Source organism: Heterobasidion irregulare, assembly GCF_000320585.1.
Source record: "Heterobasidion irregulare TC 32-1 unplaced genomic scaffold scaffold_13, whole genome shotgun sequence".
Taxonomy (NCBI): domain Eukaryota; kingdom Fungi; phylum Basidiomycota; class Agaricomycetes; order Russulales; family Bondarzewiaceae; genus Heterobasidion; species Heterobasidion irregulare.
In genome coordinates this window covers 37,491-55,297 of record NW_009258209.1, presented here as the reverse complement: position 1 = coordinate 55,297, position 17,807 = coordinate 37,491, and the positions used below count along the sequence as shown (strand labels likewise).

The 17,807-nt window shown below is 50.0% G+C and overlaps 7 protein-coding genes across 7 annotated transcripts; 5 read left to right on the top strand and 2 right to left on the bottom strand.

The window, feature by feature from the left end:
- The first annotated feature begins 337 nt into the window (after positions 1-337).
- Positions 338-1,547, top strand: HETIRDRAFT_157644 (uncharacterized protein). Its single transcript, XM_009554270.1, has 5 exons — positions 338-363; positions 435-678; positions 740-764; positions 833-1,310; positions 1,372-1,547. The coding sequence occupies exons 2-4, from the start codon at positions 472-474 to the stop codon at positions 1,051-1,053; spliced, it is 453 nt and encodes a 150-aa protein (XP_009552565.1). The 5' UTR covers positions 338-363; positions 435-471; the 3' UTR covers positions 1,054-1,310; positions 1,372-1,547.
- Positions 1,548-2,194: 647 nt separating this feature from the next.
- HETIRDRAFT_120415 (uncharacterized protein) lies at positions 2,195-3,168 on the top strand (the record flags this gene model as incomplete). The annotated part of the gene is made up of 5 exons (XM_009554269.1): positions 2,195-2,404; positions 2,430-2,457; positions 2,549-2,730; positions 2,787-3,032; positions 3,094-3,168. The coding sequence occupies 5 exons, from the start codon at positions 2,195-2,197 to the stop codon at positions 3,166-3,168; spliced, it is 741 nt and encodes a 246-aa protein (XP_009552564.1).
- Positions 3,169-3,228: 60 nt separating this feature from the next.
- Positions 3,229-4,700, bottom strand: HETIRDRAFT_442424 (uncharacterized protein). Its single transcript, XM_009554268.1, has 5 exons — positions 4,493-4,700; positions 4,295-4,432; positions 4,034-4,237; positions 3,889-3,977; positions 3,229-3,837 (listed from the first exon to the last, which is right to left on the bottom strand). The coding sequence occupies exons 1-5, from the start codon at positions 4,670-4,672 to the stop codon at positions 3,312-3,314; spliced, it is 1,137 nt and encodes a 378-aa protein (XP_009552563.1). The 5' UTR covers positions 4,673-4,700; the 3' UTR covers positions 3,229-3,311.
- Positions 4,701-6,328: 1,628 nt separating this feature from the next.
- HETIRDRAFT_120417 (uncharacterized protein) lies at positions 6,329-7,246 on the bottom strand (the record flags this gene model as incomplete). The annotated part of the gene is made up of 5 exons (XM_009554267.1): positions 6,329-6,445; positions 6,507-6,684; positions 6,784-6,834; positions 6,941-7,018; positions 7,218-7,246. 5 exons carry the CDS (start codon positions 7,244-7,246, stop codon positions 6,329-6,331), a joined length of 453 nt encoding a protein of 150 aa, XP_009552562.1.
- A 1,609-nt stretch (positions 7,247-8,855) lies between these two features.
- Positions 8,856-12,623, top strand: HETIRDRAFT_430606 (uncharacterized protein; the record flags this gene model as incomplete). Its single annotated transcript, XM_009554266.1, has 7 exons — positions 8,856-9,101; positions 9,157-9,298; positions 9,335-9,630; positions 9,692-10,304; positions 10,347-11,040; positions 11,096-12,215; positions 12,291-12,623. The coding sequence occupies 7 exons, from the start codon at positions 8,856-8,858 to the stop codon at positions 12,621-12,623; spliced, it is 3,444 nt and encodes a 1,147-aa protein (XP_009552561.1).
- A 1,530-nt stretch (positions 12,624-14,153) lies between these two features.
- On the top strand, positions 14,154-14,376 carry HETIRDRAFT_224611 (uncharacterized protein; the record flags this gene model as incomplete). Its single annotated transcript, XM_009554265.1, has 2 exons — positions 14,154-14,212; positions 14,265-14,376. Coding segments are annotated over 2 exons (171 nt in total), but the record flags the coding sequence as incomplete, so codon positions are not given.
- A 369-nt stretch (positions 14,377-14,745) lies between these two features.
- On the top strand, positions 14,746-16,236 carry HETIRDRAFT_330713 (uncharacterized protein; the record flags this gene model as incomplete). Its single annotated transcript, XM_009554264.1, has 6 exons — positions 14,746-15,110; positions 15,162-15,399; positions 15,453-15,509; positions 15,561-15,961; positions 16,015-16,111; positions 16,177-16,236. The coding sequence occupies 6 exons, from the start codon at positions 14,746-14,748 to the stop codon at positions 16,234-16,236; spliced, it is 1,218 nt and encodes a 405-aa protein (XP_009552559.1).
- Between the last annotated feature and the right edge of the window lie 1,571 nt (positions 16,237-17,807).

The following is a 17,807-nucleotide window of genomic DNA, read 5'->3' as shown; positions in this document are numbered from 1 at the left end:
TGGTTTTTCTAAACGGGTGGCTCGTCTCACCATTGATATTTCGAAAGGAAGCCATTCTGACTAGCAATGAACTCGAATGCTCTATTTTGTGTCCATCGTTTGTGAAAGCAACACATCATTTTGGCGACTCATTAGAAAGCCTACAGAACGATATGCAATGTTTGAGGAACACCGACTGTCAAAGAATTAACACTCTGCGATGGAACTCGCGAGGATCATTTTGCGTCATACTTTCACGAAGATACGCTGTCTAAATCGGAATGCACGGAAAAATTGGAAGAGCTTACTGCCCAACTCGTTGTGCCCCCTAATATCGTGGCATGGCCTGCTTTTAGGAAGCGCCCATGACCCGTATATATAAAGGTGTGTACGATGCAGACTACTCAGTATACCGTGATATCGTCCTCTGAACCTCATCCGTCCTGTACACAAAGCCATAATTCTCTGCCCCTTCACCACTGATTTCTTATAATGTATGTCTTCTCATCCCTCCTCCCCATTTCCCTTTTGGCCGCACTGGTCCGCGCAGGTCTCCCGGAACTGCACGAGCTTGGTCGGAGGGATAACGTCTGCGCTCTTGATCTGAGAGGCGCCACTGCCAAAGACTGTCTGGTTGACAACAAGGGAATTTTCTTCACCTTGACACCACCTTCGACCATCACTACAACTACTGTATCAGTAAGCTGTGACAAAATTTCTCTGGTCGAAAAATCCAAGCCAATTGAAAAGTCGAGTGTAGACCTTGCCTGCGAATAGCCAATGCGGTGATTATTTATTAGGAGTTGCTTGTCGTCAATTCAAGACTCACACCATACCTTGATTTATATCTCAGATCACATCGTTGAACTCCGGCTCCTCGACGGCGCCTTGCAGAAGTCAGGAGTCTGTGAGATGATCACCAAGACGATCAAAGCGAAGTCATCGGTATCGAAGGCGATTCTTCTTCAACCACTATCTGATGTCATAAATGGACACGATAACCTCAATTTCCTTGCGTCTGCTGTAAACAATCGAGTGCGTTTACATGATTGCGACACTCGTACATTCAAATAAGCTATGATTGCTTGCAGAAAAAAACTGTTGTTGGCAAGTCGCTCAGGGGTACACCACGGGGAAACGACGATTTGGACAAGGCGGTCGGCAATTATTTTCAACAGACAAAAGCCGCCTCGACTGCTATCGCACAGAGCCTGGATAGCAAAGTAGCAGCCATCATTGCGCAGGCGCAAGCTATTGCGAATGCCCTCCCTCCCGACTCGAGAATGGGGCGCAATAAGACCACAACCAAAGCTGATCTCCATACGGCCGTTGTCAGTATTCTCTCAGCTTGTTGAGATCTTTGACATACTCAACCGCGCTCCTTTTCGACAGGCCACAGAGAATCAGTCTAAGTCTCCTGTCTCCACAGCTTGGCCAGCGGTTCTGATCGCTGCCCCGCACACTTGATCGCAGTGATTATTGCTCAGTACGATCTCTCCATAGGATATTCTGTTGTCATGTTTTATGCGCCACCCCTTTTATCATGGTATTGTTCAAGGTACAGAACTCTCGAGCGGGAGTAATTTCATACCTCGATGTTGATGAGCCGACGGTGTAGTTGAGAGACACTCACCAAACTTTATTGAAGGTTAAATCAGCGGTGACTCAAATCTTTAGCTGTAACTGGAGCGCTGAGGACGAGGAGGCAGACTGGTGTCAGCAATGACTGAAACAACTGATAAGTGCTTTACGAAGTGCGTCTAGTCAACATGTTTGATCTGTTTCACGTCCTGATCCCGTCTGATTTATGCATCGTCTCAGCAATCAATTTATTCTGCACGAAGGGCGTCACTCTCATGATGTCTGATCCTGAATTCCATACTATTAGATCACATCTGCGGAGGCAAGGCTGTTCCGTGCAGTTTAGATGCTGCTTACAACCCCCATAATGCGTATTGATAGCCAGCGGACAATGATTGATATGTCCTGAAACTTGTCGAGCAAACTCCTCAAGCGAGCGCTTCAAGGCGACGCTAGAAGCGCCCACCATGCGTGCGGCTTTGATCCTCCATATCGCTCACCTCCAGGGAGCGCCCAAAATCAGTCTACAAAAGGATACGCACAATACGCCCTATCCTCCATACTCTGGCAGTATCCTCACGTTTGATCAACTACACACTCTTTCTAATTATCCTTTCTTCCCTCCCTTGTCGCTATGATGCGCTCTTTTGTCTCCACCCTTTTATTCGCTGTTTTTGTTGCACGGGTCCACGCACTTCCTACGGAGCTACACACCCTTGGTCGAAGGGACAATGTATGCGCTCTCAATTTGAGAGGTGCGACTGCCAAAGACTGCCTGGTAGACAACAAGGGAACTTTCTTCACCTTGACACCACCTTCGACTATCACTGCAACTGCTGTAACGGTAAGTTTTTGTGGCATATTTCTAGTGCAAGCCTTTCAATCAAAATGTTTATCGTGTGTAGGCCATTCCTCCGGACAGTCAATGCGGTAATGATGGTTGTCTCCGCCCCTCTTCGACGATTGACAAACTTTGCCCGCTTCACAGATCACATCGTTGAACTCCAGCTCCTTGACGGCGCCTTGCAGAAGACGGGAGTCTGTACTATGATTACCGCCATGATTAAGGCGCAGTCATCAGTGTCGAAGGCGGCTCTTCTTCAGCCTCTTTCTGATGTCATCAACGGTAACAAGAATCTCAACTTCCTTGCATCGACTGTCAACAATCGGGTATGATAGCATGCCCGTGACGCTTTTACTTCTAATAACTGATTGCTTCCTTACAGAAAAAGACGGTTGTTGGAAACTCGCTCAAGGGAAAGGGAAAGGCCGCAGGGAATGACGATTTAAATGTGGCAGTTGGCAACTATCTCCAACTGACTAAGGCCAGCTCGACTGATATCGCAAAGAGCCTGGATGTCGCAGTCGCGAAAATCATCGAGCAGGCACAAACCATTGCAAACGCTCTCCCCGCTGACTCCGGAACAGGCCGCAAAAAAGTCACGACAAAATCTGATCTCGAGAAGGCCATTGTTAGTACTTGTTCACCCTGTTTAGAAATTTGGGATGCTTAATCCTGCTGCTTTTCCGCAGGCTACAGCGAATAAGTCGAAGAATCCGGTCTCCACAGCTTGGCAAGCGGTTCTCGACGATGCACCTCACGCTTGATCACATATCCTCTTATTTACGTTCATAATCTAAGGCATGCCCATCATTTTTATAATATATGAGGATTATAATGAAATCGATTATGATCCGGTTACATTTTGACCTTCGCCTGCGTACGACTGGGTTGCGAAGACACCAATTCATCACTTCTGTCGCCTGTGGATCTTCTCCAAAAACATCCTGAACACGTCCCTTCTGAGCACTGCATTCCCACCCGCACTTTGAACTTCAGGCATGTCGTCGATTAGAGCGCTGATCCTCTCATAGGCATCCTTCTCATAATTATCGTACCGCTCCCGTATCCCAACCTCCTCAAAAATCGCCTTAACGCGTGCCTCGCACGCCGAGTCCTTTCGCCCATAATTCGCGTCTAGGACAGCACGCTGGGAGGGGGTTGCCACAGAGAGAGCAGTGTTGATACACCACGAGCACTTGTTGTCGATGATGTCCGTGCCGACCTTGCCTATTTGCTCTGGTGTGCCAGCGAAATCGAGATAATCGTCTTGGATTTGGAAGTATTCCCCCAACGGAAGGAGAATTTCGAGAGACAGCTTATACGGGTCTGATGGTTCAGATGGGTCGGAGGGAATGCGGCACATAAGCATGGCGAGAGCGACGGGCAGATAGAACGAATAGAATGCTGTCTTGTAGATCACTATCAGGCTGTGTCTACAAAAGCAAATGTCAGCTAGGAAACGAACTGACAGGATGAGCACATGCCGCTCGAGCGAGAATTTGCTGAGGTCAATTCTATCTTCTGGAGCAGTGATTAGATCAACGAGCTGTCCCATTTCCGTTTGATAAGTTACCTGTAGTGAGTGATTCTAGTGAGTAACGACAACGTTACAGATGTACTTGAGCTCACGTCATGGAAGAGGTCAAGCAGTTCGGCATAGTAGGGTGTACCCTTGAAGTGTGTGCGAAGCAATCTGTAGATGGCGCCTTCGAGAAGAAGCGCGTCGTTGATAGCAGTCGTGCCTACGCCAGGTTGTCGATACCAGCATGGACGACCTCGACGTGTGATGGAAGAGTCCATTACATCGTCTGCAACAAGGAAGAATGACTGGAGCTATATAGGATAGTGGATATAAGCCAATACATATCACAAGATCAATGAAGCCCTCACGAATTCGACAGCCCAGCCAAGAACAGAAGCCTTGAAATATTCGTCGTCCGTTAAAGGGATACCCTTCAGTACTTGGACCGTATCGATTACCGTAACACCACGATTGAGTTTTCCTCCAAGGACATTGTAATCCAATACCTATGTAAAGATACCAGCTCGACCCCGCGGAAAGAAAAGGGGGCTTCAAGGGTTACTTACACGGCTGTACCACTCAACCGCATCAGCCGGCAGCCTGTGGGCTGCAAAGTGCGCAAATAACTCGTCTCTGACGATACCGAATGCACCTTCGAATCGTTCGCGAGCCGCTTCTTGATCGGCTTTGGCCGTAAGGCGTGACTGCGGTGCGGTCGGGTCCAAAGCAGCAAGAACAGTAGACATGGCAGTGGAGGGGGTATTGAAGTACAAGTTGCCGTAGAAAACAAGGCAGATGCTGAGCGTATATAAACACAAATTAGACGCCTCAGATTTAGCAGGCCTACTCACTTGCAACGACCAATCCTGCACTAGCCAATCGAAACCATTTTGTCATCCCCGAGCTCTTCGCCCTCATGTTGATAATCTATTCAATGAGTGAAAAGAGACGCTGTGTATGTCTTCGGGCAGCACCATGTTGAGCCGGGCATAGGCGCAATGCTACGTGTACAGATGGGCGATGGAAAAGGCGATGTCGACGTCTATAAAGGAAGCTTTGCGATTGGCCGACTATGGTAATTCGTCGGGGCTCAAGCGCTCATGATTTCAAAGGCCCGCCCCTAGACACTCGCCGTGATCATGGACATGGACATAGTCTTGAGTCTTGACACCACAATCCGTCGATATTGACGCTTTTCAACATGCGTCTCTGGTTAGTCTCAAAGGCAGTAACGTATGCGATCCTCCTTCAACCTCCGACGTGGTCTCCAGATATCCGTATCTCTGGCCTCCCCTCCCTTTCGTGCCGAACACAGCGGCTCGTTCGAGCGCCCTGTTGAATTGCCGCTGAAGAGGGCAAGACGATCACACAGGAGGACCTTAGCACCATTGAAGACAAGGCCATCAACGAGATCGTGTGTATGCAATAGACAGTCCACCGTCCACCGCATGTGGAGAATTTCGCAGGTAAGTGGATTTTCTTATCCAGATGTCCGATGTGTCGATAACACGGAGGGAATGACATATATTCTAGACGGTATGTCGGTGCACGGCTTAGGTTCGCCCTTCTTCTCTGGTGCTCGACTGATACCGCTCCATTTGTTTATGGTATGTTGGTTAGAACTGTTGTTTTGATCACGATGTATTCCTCAGAATCGTTTCATTTCAGGCACAGCTAATATGCGTACCACAAGGATGCTTCTAGCATCAATGGTCGGAAGCCGTAGAGAAGTAATCGGTATATGAAGCTCACTTAGGCTCAGAGGATGAATTCGTCGACATGACCATCGCATATCAAGAGGAATCGGTAAGCTTGAATTCTTGGTTGTCGTACGTGTTGGTCAGGCATCGGTTGAGCGAAGGCTGATGCCACCCATTTCGACGATTCTCTGAGCGCTTAGTTTTGTGCCGAATCAATGGCATCTGGCATGGTGGAGAGACAAAATCACCACGAAGCCCTTCGTCTGTGCACTAAGACTTTTCGGTGCTCGAAGCGGAGGTATGCTAATATGGCGGTTGGCGTGCACCTCTGCCCCGAGAAAATATCAAGATTCATATCCTTCAACAAGTTTGTTCTCTCTTCGCTAAGCTATGGCCAACCTATAAGATAACAAGTTCAGTGGAGAAAGTTATGGCCGAATTGCTGTCAGATTGTCCAATGAACTATAAGTCGATTAATACTGAATACATTCTTTACCACTTTTGATATTGTTGCTCCATGTTCATCATTATTGTGGCTGGAATACGACACAGAACGTGCAGTGACCTTCGAACTCACGAAGCATCTTCCGGAGATTAAGATCGTGGTACTCGGCCCAGTGACGTCCCAATTTCCTTAGGTGAGTAAGCCCGATCACCACGATAGTCCCTGATTGCATGACCACCTAGCAGACGTCGAGGAGCTTAGAAAGTGGCTAGATCAAGACCATCGCGCAGGGTGTGGATCCTAATATCAAAGCGAAAGCTCTCAAAACAATACGTCCATGTGCCGCTTGGAGATACCGAGAACAAGACATTTCTCTGTGAAGACGTCAATATCAGCACTCAGCAAGTTGAAAAATCGCGAAAAAAGGAATGTTACCAATTTGCTCATACCATACAATTTCCAAAGGCCTAGCCTCCTTCGCGCGGCGACGCCTTCATTTTCTAGCCTCGGTGCCGTCCAGTCGGTGCCCCCAGGCATTGACAATAGCTCATGCCCATTTGAAGACATATGCACAACGCGCACTTTGTGGATGAGACCTTCTGACTTGACCGTACTAGTGAGGACGGGGAGGAGACATTGAGACAAGAAAAAAAGTCTTGTAGGTGGTTGGAGTCGACAGAGAGTTAGATGATATGAATGAGATATTGCTCACTGAGTACATTTATGCTGAATTGACCATCGTGTCCCTGCATCGTCAAGAATTCTAAAGGAGGATACATGATGCCTCTTACTTTCAAACTCAAATCATGGCAATTGTCCGAGAAAGTGCTGCGTACCCGTTGTCGGAAAGGACGTTGAGTGACGCTTACTTTCTCATAAACTCGGCAGCGGCATGGCGAGCGGAAGCAAGATCCGAGAGGTCGAGATTCAGAAAAAGTATGGAGCCCCTTCCAGTATCGGTCGTCCATTGAGGCTTGGAGGGGGGGAGGGGGGGAGGAATAACTGGCTAAAGTTATTGATGTGTCTCTCCGGTCGTGGTACAGGCATATCTAGGTGGAAGACATTGAAGCCCAGAGGGGCCTGCGCGGCATTGTATTGAGCAATAAGTGTAATATCTTACGTGTGTCTGTCCTTGTCAGTACGAACCACTGAGCTGCGGAGCGTGGAGGCTTCATGGTAATGCCCGTGATCAACCAATGGGGGAAAGCTCACCATATCATGCTCTGCAGACTGTCGATATTGTGACAATCATTAGCAAATCTGCGCAGCACGTCCGTGCGACATCCTCCAGCGTCAACTATCTCTATATAGAGGGCGACAGTAGGGGTCCGGTGGCAACTAGCCGTCGGCTAATCCCACGCGACAAACCACGCGAGACCACTGTCCCATAGGCTTCGGGACGCGAAACAGAGCATGTCGGAGCTTGAAACGGAGTTGGTCAGCGCGCGCGTGCCCGGAGCTAACCTAAGCATAGGGAATTCTCTTCCCCTGGCACTGTCTTGCAGTGATTTCTTCAGGTAAAATATGAGGGGGCATTCAGCAAGGGCTTAGCTTGGCAACCACTCTGGGCTCTTGGTTTTGTTTGCAGGTATTTTTTTATGTAAATAAATAATAAATAAAAGGGGACGATAAGAAATGGTGGCACTGGGCTAATAGCTCAAGTCATATGTCCTTGATTACACTTATGTAGGCCACATAAGAAACCATGTGAGCAAAGCAAGCATCCATGATAAATTGGGTGAGCAGAGTAAGCCATGTCTTGGTGCTCCTAGCAACTCTAGCAACTAGAGTGGGCTGTGCCTCAGCAGCCATTAAAGCTTGAAATGGCATCCTAGCACCTTATAGAGAACCTCATGGGGGAGCCTCATGGGTGGGTCCTAATAGGGGAGCCTCATAGGGCAGAATCTCATAGGGGAATCTAATGGATGGGACCTTATAGGGAGCTTTATATGGGAATCTTACAGGAAGAACCTTATAGGATATCATAAAAGAGCCATATAGGGATATTGGGGCACTGGACTTTACGGGCACTGGACTTTACGGGCACTGGACTTTATAGGCACTGGACTTTATAGTCAGTGCACTCTACAGGCACATGAGACCAAGCACTACAACAAAAACTCAGATTAAGCACGGGCACTGGACTTTACAGGCACTAGACTTTATAGACACTGGACTTTGTGAACACTAAACTTTACAGACACATCAGACCAAGCACTGTAACAAAAACTCAGATTAAGCATGGTTGCGCCGTCGCAACGCGACGGGTGAAAAGCTAGTAAATGGAATGGGGACGATGATCAGCAAAAGGAACCGAGAAAATCACCCTCAAGTGATTCACTTCATCTTGCGCAGTGAAGATCGATGAGGATGACATAATATACATGACTACGACCTCATGCCCAGTGAGAACCCCAGCTAGCGTGAGCTAGACACAACGAGCAAGGTCTATCACATGATCGGCTCACCTAGCATCACCTAGTAATAGTGTAAAATGAATCAGATTTCCTCTCGACAAATACCAATGAACCTAGCTATCAGGTCTATCAGGTCTATCAGGGCCTTATGTATGCATTTGCCCTACTAGCACACTCCAAACAGGGTCAGTCGTCCAACGACTCCACGAGTTTCCGCAAGGCCGCGCACGTGATGTGATTAACCTACCGCGCACCGCGCCACTACCGCGCTTTGTTGACCAGTGGACCTTAGTCGCGTCTCGTACGCCGATCGGGCCTCGTAAGTTGACTATTCTCCGTTATTGTTCTTAACTGATCACCTCTCAGCATGCCCCGAGCCCCTAATGGGCGGTACTATTGCAACTGTCTCGCACACTGCGGCGGGCATTGGCAAGAACGTAGTCGGAGAACACATACTCGACATACACCCTACCGACGCGACAGCCGCGAACCATCCTCAATATCTTTTCAATCTTTTATCACCACCCTGGCTCCCGTAGCGCCTACGGAGGCATCTAGCAGCTCCTGTGCAAATGCTCATGGTGGTCCTTTCACCAGTGGCAGGGCCGCGCCGGTAAGCATTGTTTGACTCGTTGCTGTGCTTATATTGAACCACATTCATTCAACAGGCTCTAAGAACCGGCCCTCTTCATGAGATCGCCAGGGAGTCTGACCCGGCATCCATTGGGACCCATAGCACCGGTCATTCGGTAGCCTCCCTGGCCACATCCGCACGCTCCGCTCTCGCTGTTCCTGTATGGGACCGTGACAGTATGAGACCACCACACACTTCTCAACCCTCTGTAGGCCCCGTCATCCCATCCGCCATAGATGCTCGCAATATCCAAGCTGGCACGACGTTGGGCCGAGACCCGGCAGCTTCTGCAGGCCCCGTAATGCCCTCCGCCGCACACGCTCGTGAAACCGAAGCTGGCACGTTGTTCGGCCAAGACCCAGCAGCCTCTGCAGGCCCCGTAATGCCATCTGCCACAGACCCTCACGAAACCGAAGCCGGTGCGTCGTTCGGCCAAGACCCTGCAGCCCCTCCTGTCAACGACGTTGACCTGGACAGCGGGCGTGTACCGCCACTCCCAGCAATCTCGGTGAGAAAGGATATACCTCCATACGTTGTGCAGCACACATGACTTACACCAACCACGCAAGGTTGCCGCGGAGTCACCCCCCCCTGCAATTGGTGCACAGGACTGCACTGTGCTCCTATCCGCTGACGAACTACTCGAGGATGTTGCCCCGGACATTGGTAGCCCAGACACAAGAGACTTAGAGGACTTACCTTTTGCGGATCCTGGTGACACGGAGGACAATGAGGCCGAGGTAACTGCCGACAATTCGCCCTCTCTGATCGACGACATTCGAATCACGGAAGAATTCATACAGGAGCTCCGTTCAGCCACTCTGAGCAATGGCGATCTTCCACGGCCCCAGGTACAGACACTGCAAGATCGAGAGTTATGTCCAAAGGGACCTCCAAATCTCGATGACCCCATTCTCCGTCTGTTGCTCGATTTATACCTGGCAGTCAGTAACGCTTCAGAGCAAACTTACGAGGATGTTCGCTTGTCACTCCTGCGATACGACCCTGCCCTCCAGCTCCTGTCCTTGGATCAAGTCGAACGCCGTGTTGCGGAATTAAGCGGCGTTGTCCCAATTTCTCATCATATGTGTGTTAACTCATGCGTCGCGTTCACTGGACCTTTCCGAGATCTAGTGACATGTCCCATGTGTCGGGAGCCTCGTTACGATCCTCTGAAGCCAGGTACAAAGACTCCTTGACAGGAGTTTCAGACAATCCCGCTAGGCCCACAGCTGCAGGCGGCGAGGCGAACCGTCGAGGGTTCCAGAGCAATGCGTTATCGTCACGCATGCTACCACTCTGCCATGCAACAGATCAACAAGGATCATGCACTGAGAGACTTCGCTGACGTCTGGGACGGCACAGACTTTATCGACGCCGTGAAGGATGGACTCATCAAGGAGTACGATCCTGTCGTCATGTTCTCCATTGACGGGGCTCAGCTCTATCGCAACAAAGGTTCTGACTGTTGGATATATATATGGGTGATCTTGGACCGATCTCCTGATCTTCGGTACAAGAAGAAATATGTACTACCTGGGGGCTTCATACCAGGTCCTTCGAAGCCCAAGAATCTCGATTCGTTCATATTCCCGGGGATGTATCACTTGTCGGCGCTCCAGCGCGAAGGGATGTACCTTTGGGATGCAGTCGACGATGCGGTTGTCGAGTGTTGTCCTTTTCTAGCCCTTGCGACAGCTGATAGTCCCGCCATGGCCTCTATATTTGGTGGTGTTGGCCATCATGGGGCGTATGGTTGCCGTCTTTATTGCCCTCAGAAAGGACGCCACAAGCCTGGGGGCGCCCAGTACTACCCGGCATGCTTGAAGCCTGTCGATTCCGATATCGCCAGTTCAAATCATCCAAATTATGACCTGCGGACAATGATCGTCCCGACGGCAGAGGAAACCGAGAAAAGGTTAGAATATGTCCCCCGATGTGCCACTCTGGGCTAATCACCATATGCTTTGCAGATATTTGTCGAATCTGACCCATGTCTCGGAAGCGCGCTCGGCGGCGGAGTACCGTGCACGGCGGCTCCAAACAGGTCTTTGCAAGCCTACGTTGTTGAGTGGGATAGATCCAAGACACCGGCTGCGCATTCCCGCCCTGTTCCCCGCAGATCTTATGCACCTCTGTGCCTTGAATCTCACCGAACTGATAGTGGGCTTGCTCCGCGGCACGCTTGATTGCAGTGTCTCCGACAATCGAGATTCATGGACCTTTTCTGTCTTGCGAGACCCACAGATATGGCAGGCACATGGTAAAGCAGTGGCCGCTGCGACACCGTATCTTCCTGGTATCTTTGACCGGCCACCTCGCAATCCTGCGGAGAAGATCAACAGCGGGTACAAAGCGGTTGAATATATGACTTGGATCTATGGCCTCACTCCCACACTTCTTTACGGAACTCTGCCGTCAATCTTCTGGCGGCACTTCTGCAAGTTGGTCGCGGGTATCCGTCTGGTGCACCAGCGTCGTATTTCTCAGAAGGAACTCAGACGAGCGCATCGTCTGCTCATTGAATATGCGGAGGACTTTGAGGTCCTATACTATCAGCGCCGTACAAGTCGGCTTCATTTCTGCCGCCAGAGCATCCATGCTCTGTCCCATCTTGCTCGCCAGGTTACACGTTGCGGACCTCCAGGATACACCACTCAATACACAATGGAGCGGATGATCGGTGATCTCGGCAGTGAGCTAAAACAGCATTCAAATCCTTACGCAAACCTCTCACAACGTGGTGTGCGTCGAGCACAAGTGAATGCTCTGAAGACGATGCTGCCAGACCTCGAGCGCAATGTCAAGGAATTCCCGCGCGGGGCACACCCTGTTGGAGATAACTTTGTACTCCTTCGGGCGAAGGATTCGTGCGCTCGCACTGTCCTCCCATGTGAGGCTCTTGTCATCAAAGGTTATTTTCGTGAAGCTGGGGGTATCTACCACACAGAGGGAGAGGGTGCGGAGGCGGCATGGATTCCCATGGTACAACGATGGGCCCGGCTATGCTTGCCCAACGGACAAGCCATACGATCACTGTGGAAGGAGTCACTGAAGGCACTCAATGAGGTGCGAATAGCACGCAATGTCAAGGTACGGTCGCCCCCCAACTCTGTCTTTTTAGTCGCTCAATTTGTTTGGGCTCAATTTGTTTGGATTCATTGCTAGATAACATTTGGGGGTGTCACTCGCTTCGCAGAGGTAAGGTACTTCTTCACAATGCGCATTCGAGGCGTGGAACACGCCCTTGCGCTGGTTAGCTTATACACACACCCCGACCCCACATTGTTCCATGAGTCGTCCGGTACAGTCGCCTCTTGCATCCATCAAGGTGACGCAGCCCTCGCCGTGATCCACGTCAAGTGCATAATAGCTGGCATCGCAATGGTGCCGCATACATTACCGCACGCCGCCATGCAGGAGAGATTTTTTGTAGTTGAGAAGCTCGGTCTCGATGTCGCGTGCATGGATGGCATAGTCGAGGAGACTGTTGAGGAGTAGTCTAGGCATGTATTCACTAACATGTGTCTACTGTGGTCGTCACTACGAATCCGTACGTCTGCGTTTTGAGCTAGAGAAACCCGTCGTGATGGTGTTAAAGATTGTGGCCTCATTGTATTGGTCTATGGCTGATTCAAACGCCCTCTGCGACTCCTCGCTAACCTCTTCGCTCGCGCTAATCGATAATCCCAACGATGCAATACTATTTTTGGATGACAAGTCTCGGATTTCGTCGCAAGTCAGAATGGCATCTTCGGGAGATGCTAAGAGTTGGCAAAGGTCTGCCCGAAGCCCAACCATCCATTCTTTCATGTCGGATAGTCCTCGCGTCGCATGGGCATATTCCTGTTCCAGTCTCTTGACATATGCGCGAATTCTTACAAGTTCTGCACACCCAGAGCACTGGTCGGGGAGGAAAGGTTTTGCATGGATCCCTATAGAAGAATCCCATCCCCCCCGGTCATCACAACGTCAATGGGGGAATGCCAACGCAAACGGCCACTCACGGTAGCCATGGTGGTCTCCAGAATCCTCCTGTTTCACACCAGAATCACTCAGGTGAGGCTTACTCGAATTATGCAAACCCTCGTCACTGATATCGATCACCCCTTCCTTGGTGCTTTCCTTGTCAACTTCTTCTGATTCCCACTGTTGAAAATACTGTGTGTCAGTGGTTTGCATGTCAAGGTAGCCCCCGGGAGCCAGGAATCTACATGAGCAGGTATCTATTCAGGTAAGAAGGTCGTCTCGTTGGAACTCGCAGTGATTCTGTACTTGCCTTCTGATGGCATCCTGGGCGTCAGCAGGCCTCGGGCGCATCCGAGGAGGACTCGGGAGCTCCCCTACCTCTTGTGACAGTTCGAAATCGCTTGAGGACATGGCAATGTAAGAATGAGTGAGATACGAAGGTCGCCATCGCAGCACGATCGTGCTAGACAGTGCTATCATGGGACTTGTACAAACTCTATTTGGCATTTTCGGCACTGACCTTTTTTTATTCCATCACAACATCGAGCGACAACTCCCCTAGTCCAGTCGTTGGCAACATGGCCTTCCACATGGGTATGGCATTGCCCACGACCTCGGGCAGATCGTCAACAGCCTCGGAGTTTTCATTTGCACCCACACCTAGCGGCACCAACGCTGTTGGAGCCTTGTTTGGCGCGCCAGAGCGTCGTACGGAATCTCCTTTTTCTCTTCCTCTGGACTATTCCCGCAATTTTAATGGCAGTAGAGGAGGCACTCCACTCAACTCGTCGTCAGAGGGTACGCCAAGCTTCGGCCATGGCCACGGTGTATCCAACAGGGGGTCGACCACACCATGGGGTTCCTCAAACATGCATATGCCCACGGTGAGCAATGACTGTTTGATTTAAAGACCACAGTGAGCCCACCATGACATGCTTTTGAAAGGGAGCGCAGTCCTTTGGAAGAGCAGGGCCGGGCACCAGTCTCTACCATTATGGACCTGGTACCCCCACGCCTCGATCTAATCCACAGAGCAATGACATTTACGATCCATCCGTTGAAATGTCCTCTGCTTCAGGTGCGGACATAGTTGCACTACAAACTGAAGTCAATGTGCTGCGGTGAGCGATCGCTCGGTGCCAACAAGCTCTGCTCTTCTAATAGCTCATACAGCAATGCATTGAAGGGCATCATCTCCGCAATCCCTGACGTTGTTGGATTGAGCAATGCAACATTGCCCAAGGACTTTACCATGCCAGACCCAGCTGCTCCGACAAATCCAGGGCGAACCATGCGCAACATTGTGCCAAATGGCCCTCTTCGCCTTCGTGAACCATTGTCACCAGTCCAACGCACGGACGTGCCGCTTGTCACGATCTGGACGACGCAAGAATGGGCCGAAGTCTCGAAAGAGGACGGCATCACAGACCCCAATCAAGTTCCAAAGAAGAAAGGTAAAACCAATGCCTACCTCGGGATCAATACGACAATGAAGTACGTCCAGCATCAGCACGGTCAAGTCATAGATGGATATTATGCATCCGATATTCGAGAGGGAGCTTATCAGATATGGTATGAACTTCTGCTGCGTGGCCTAGCACCTCCGAAGTGGTCGCATATCTCTCTGAGTGCGGCAGATTTCTACTACCAAGAGATGGGCTACCGGTTCCCTGAACTGCGCTTTTGCGGCGGTTCTCCGGCCAATTGGAAGGCCAAGAAAGTTGCTACGGACAACTACCCCGCATTCATTCAGGGTTTGTTGCGAAAGGAGATGATACACTTACTCAGGCCGGCACCATTGAGTGCAGTGAAGCGAAAAAATGCTTCTAACAATAACCAACTATCCGACTCTGAACATGACAGTGATATGGTCCTTATTGATGATTTTTCACCATCGTCTCGCGGCAAGCGGCAAGTACAGAAGCTCAAGACACCAGCATCTGCAAGACATATCACAGCCAAACGAGCACGACGCACCCATGCTATGCCCTCGGTCGCTACGATCACACAAGATCCTCTGTAGGTTCTTGCAATTTCTGTCATATTGGTCTCACGGTGTGTCGTTTACAGAGCCGATGTCTTCACAACAACATCATCACCGCCAACAGCAGAGGGCCAAGTTGCCAACACGACGTTCACCACAGATGACAGGGATGGGAACCTGTTCGGAGGTAATCTGCGGCAAACTACAGTGCCCTTGAGTGTCCCCGACCTGCTTGCCATGACACTATTGACGCCAATTTTGCATACAGTCACCCAGGACAGTAGTATCGATTCCTCAGCACCATATGTCACTGCTAGCAATCATGTAAGGCTTTGTTATCATTGTGACTCGACAGAAATAAACTGACCGAGACGCAGGGAGCAACCACGAGCACTGTCGCCCCGACAGAGAACACTTCTGCAAACACCCACGATGTAAGGCTTTGTTATCATTGTGACTAGAGAAGTGCACTGACCTGATGGTAGGGAGCAACCACGAGCACTGTCGCTTTGACAGAGAACGCTTCCGCAAACACTGTTCTCCCCCTCAATAGGGCATCTCCCGCGGGTCCGGAGAGTGGTGCCAACGCACCCGTTGAGCCAGCCACCTACAATACTGTCAGCAGTGTTGTTGAGACATCCAACGCTTCCATCACAACCACCGGCTACAGTAACAAGGGGCACGCTGCCGCAGAACAATCAACAACGACCACCGTGATGACACCAAATCCTGGTGTGAGCGTAGAACAAGCCTCGGGAGCAATCACAATGGCATCAAATCCCGGAGTTCCCTCCACATGTGCGAGCTCGACTGAAGCGAGAGATGGCGGCAATAGTGCGAAGGACACTGGCCACCCTTTGTGGCCACTACGTACGGTGACCGCAAGGTAGGTATCCACTCTCTCTCGTAGTGTGTGGTGCTGACTATTCCGATATTCAGAAACATTTGCGGAGCTCGGTGGAAGGAACAAAATTGTGATGCTACCAAGGAAGCCTTTGATACCTATTGGAAGATGTTGTCCAAGCAGGACAAAAAGGTATGTATACTGCGCTTTTTGTAATCGTGACGACGATGTTCTGACGGCCTCACGTCATGATGCAGATCTACACTACTGAAGCAAAATCAATGGTATGTATTGTGATCAAGGCGGCGCGCTTGTGATAATATTAACTTATTGGCTTGTTTCACAGAAAGCGGCGCGAGGCACAGGAGGCAGCTAACCTAGCAGAAGGCGCTAATTGAGTGATCTAGGGTGGTTTCTTCAGAGCGTGGGAGTGGGCATTATGCTATACTTTGCTAGATAGTAATATATATCACACGCAGAATTAGGTATAGGATAGGGCACTTAATGTGCTATTTGCTAGGGCGTAATAGGAACACCGATCATAGACATAACTAGTTGCTAGGTTGTGATAGGAGAGTGGATCAATATAAGGTACAAGGCCATTAGCGATATAGCAAGGAATAGCACAGATGGTAATATTGACTCTGGCGCAAGGACACTATAGCCCAATAGATACTCATAGAATTACGGAGTAAGTAAATCTAGTAAAGGGCCATTTTTCTATCAGGGCATAGCTCACTCTATCTCCAACACCGATGGTTGAGCATGCTAGCTCCAACTAGGCTGGGTTCTGACTGGGCCTCATGGCCAAAAAAATGAGCCTGGCAATCGTACAATCCACCTCCAAGTCAGCATTTGTGAATATCCGAGCGTAGTTCGACGCGTACCACGTTACCAAACCGAGAACATGAGGTGAGCATGCCGATATGCCTTGATAGTTACAGGTACGTCAGGATTATGCACTGGGCACCTGTTGGTATCTGCAAAAGGGGAGAGAAAAGGCAGGATGTTCAGGTTGATGAATATGGTATATCTGCATTGTAAGATGCGTACGCTATAAAGTGCCGGGGCTGGTCAGTGAGCCCGTTACGCTAGATTGTGAAGCGGATTAACAAACGGCTCATCGTTGATCCAGCTCATGACGGTGCTGAAACGTCTAGTTCCAGGAACCTCTCATCTCTGCACCCTGCTTACCCAGAGAACAGCCCTTGCTGTAGGCGCAGGTCGTTTGCTTGCAGCTCGGTGCCGATGGGTGGACATGTGTGACCAAGACGTCCAGAGGTACAACCAGTGCCTCAGAGAGGTATCGGCAGGAGTGAGGTCGTGACAATTCTAGTTAATTTGTTTGATCAGCAGAGGATGATTATGAGCTTGATTTCGAGTGATTTGCACAGGGGATAACGAGCGTTCCCCAGTGTCATGCGCAAACACGATCTATGAGACGTAAGAGCTGGGATAAGTTGAGTCTTGAATCCACTTATCTGGTGACTTCTACCTTCCTACCAAATCCGTGCGTATTGTCCGACCAGATCATTGGGTGCCCTCTTTGAACCAGACTCACACTCCCATGAAGCATGATTGATCACTTCAAGAAGTAATTCGGGCGTGTAGACACGTTCAAAAAGGCATTGAAACGCGCGGTCTAATCCGAAACTGTCGCTGGCTGTGAATGAATATAAGTTCGAGAATCTCTGGCGTTAAGAGACGAGCTCGGAAGGCGAGACGGTTACCCACCCCGGAATTCCAATGTTACTTCAAATGCCGAAGCTCACATCAAAGGGGCACAAAGTGAGAGTTTGCCTGATCACACCCACTGAGCGCCGCTGTTCACATATATGTCTCCTTGGACGTTCGCAACGTAGGATACCTAAGGAGGGTGAGGACGATC

Bases quoted from the DNA above. Each gene is read 5' to 3' on its own strand.
- HETIRDRAFT_157644 (XM_009554270.1), top strand. From the start codon at position 472: ATGTATGTCTTCTCATCCCTCCTCCCCATTTCCCTTTTGGCCGCACTG. The intron at 679-739 runs GTAAGCTGTGAC...AGTCGAGTGTAG, and splicing joins TCACTACAACTACTGTATCA to ACCTTGCCTGCGAATAGCCA. The intron at 765-832 runs GTGATTATTTAT...TTTATATCTCAG, and splicing joins GCCTGCGAATAGCCAATGCG to ATCACATCGTTGAACTCCGG.
- HETIRDRAFT_442424 (XM_009554268.1), bottom strand. From the start codon at position 4,672: ATGTCTACTGTTCTTGCTGCTTTGGACCCGACCGCACCGCAGTCACGC. The intron at 4,433-4,492 runs GTAAGTAACCCT...ATCTTTACATAG, and splicing joins CGGTTGAGTGGTACAGCCGT to GTATTGGATTACAATGTCCT. The intron at 3,978-4,033 runs GTGAGCTCAAGT...CACTCACTACAG, and splicing joins TGCTTGACCTCTTCCATGAC to GTAACTTATCAAACGGAAAT.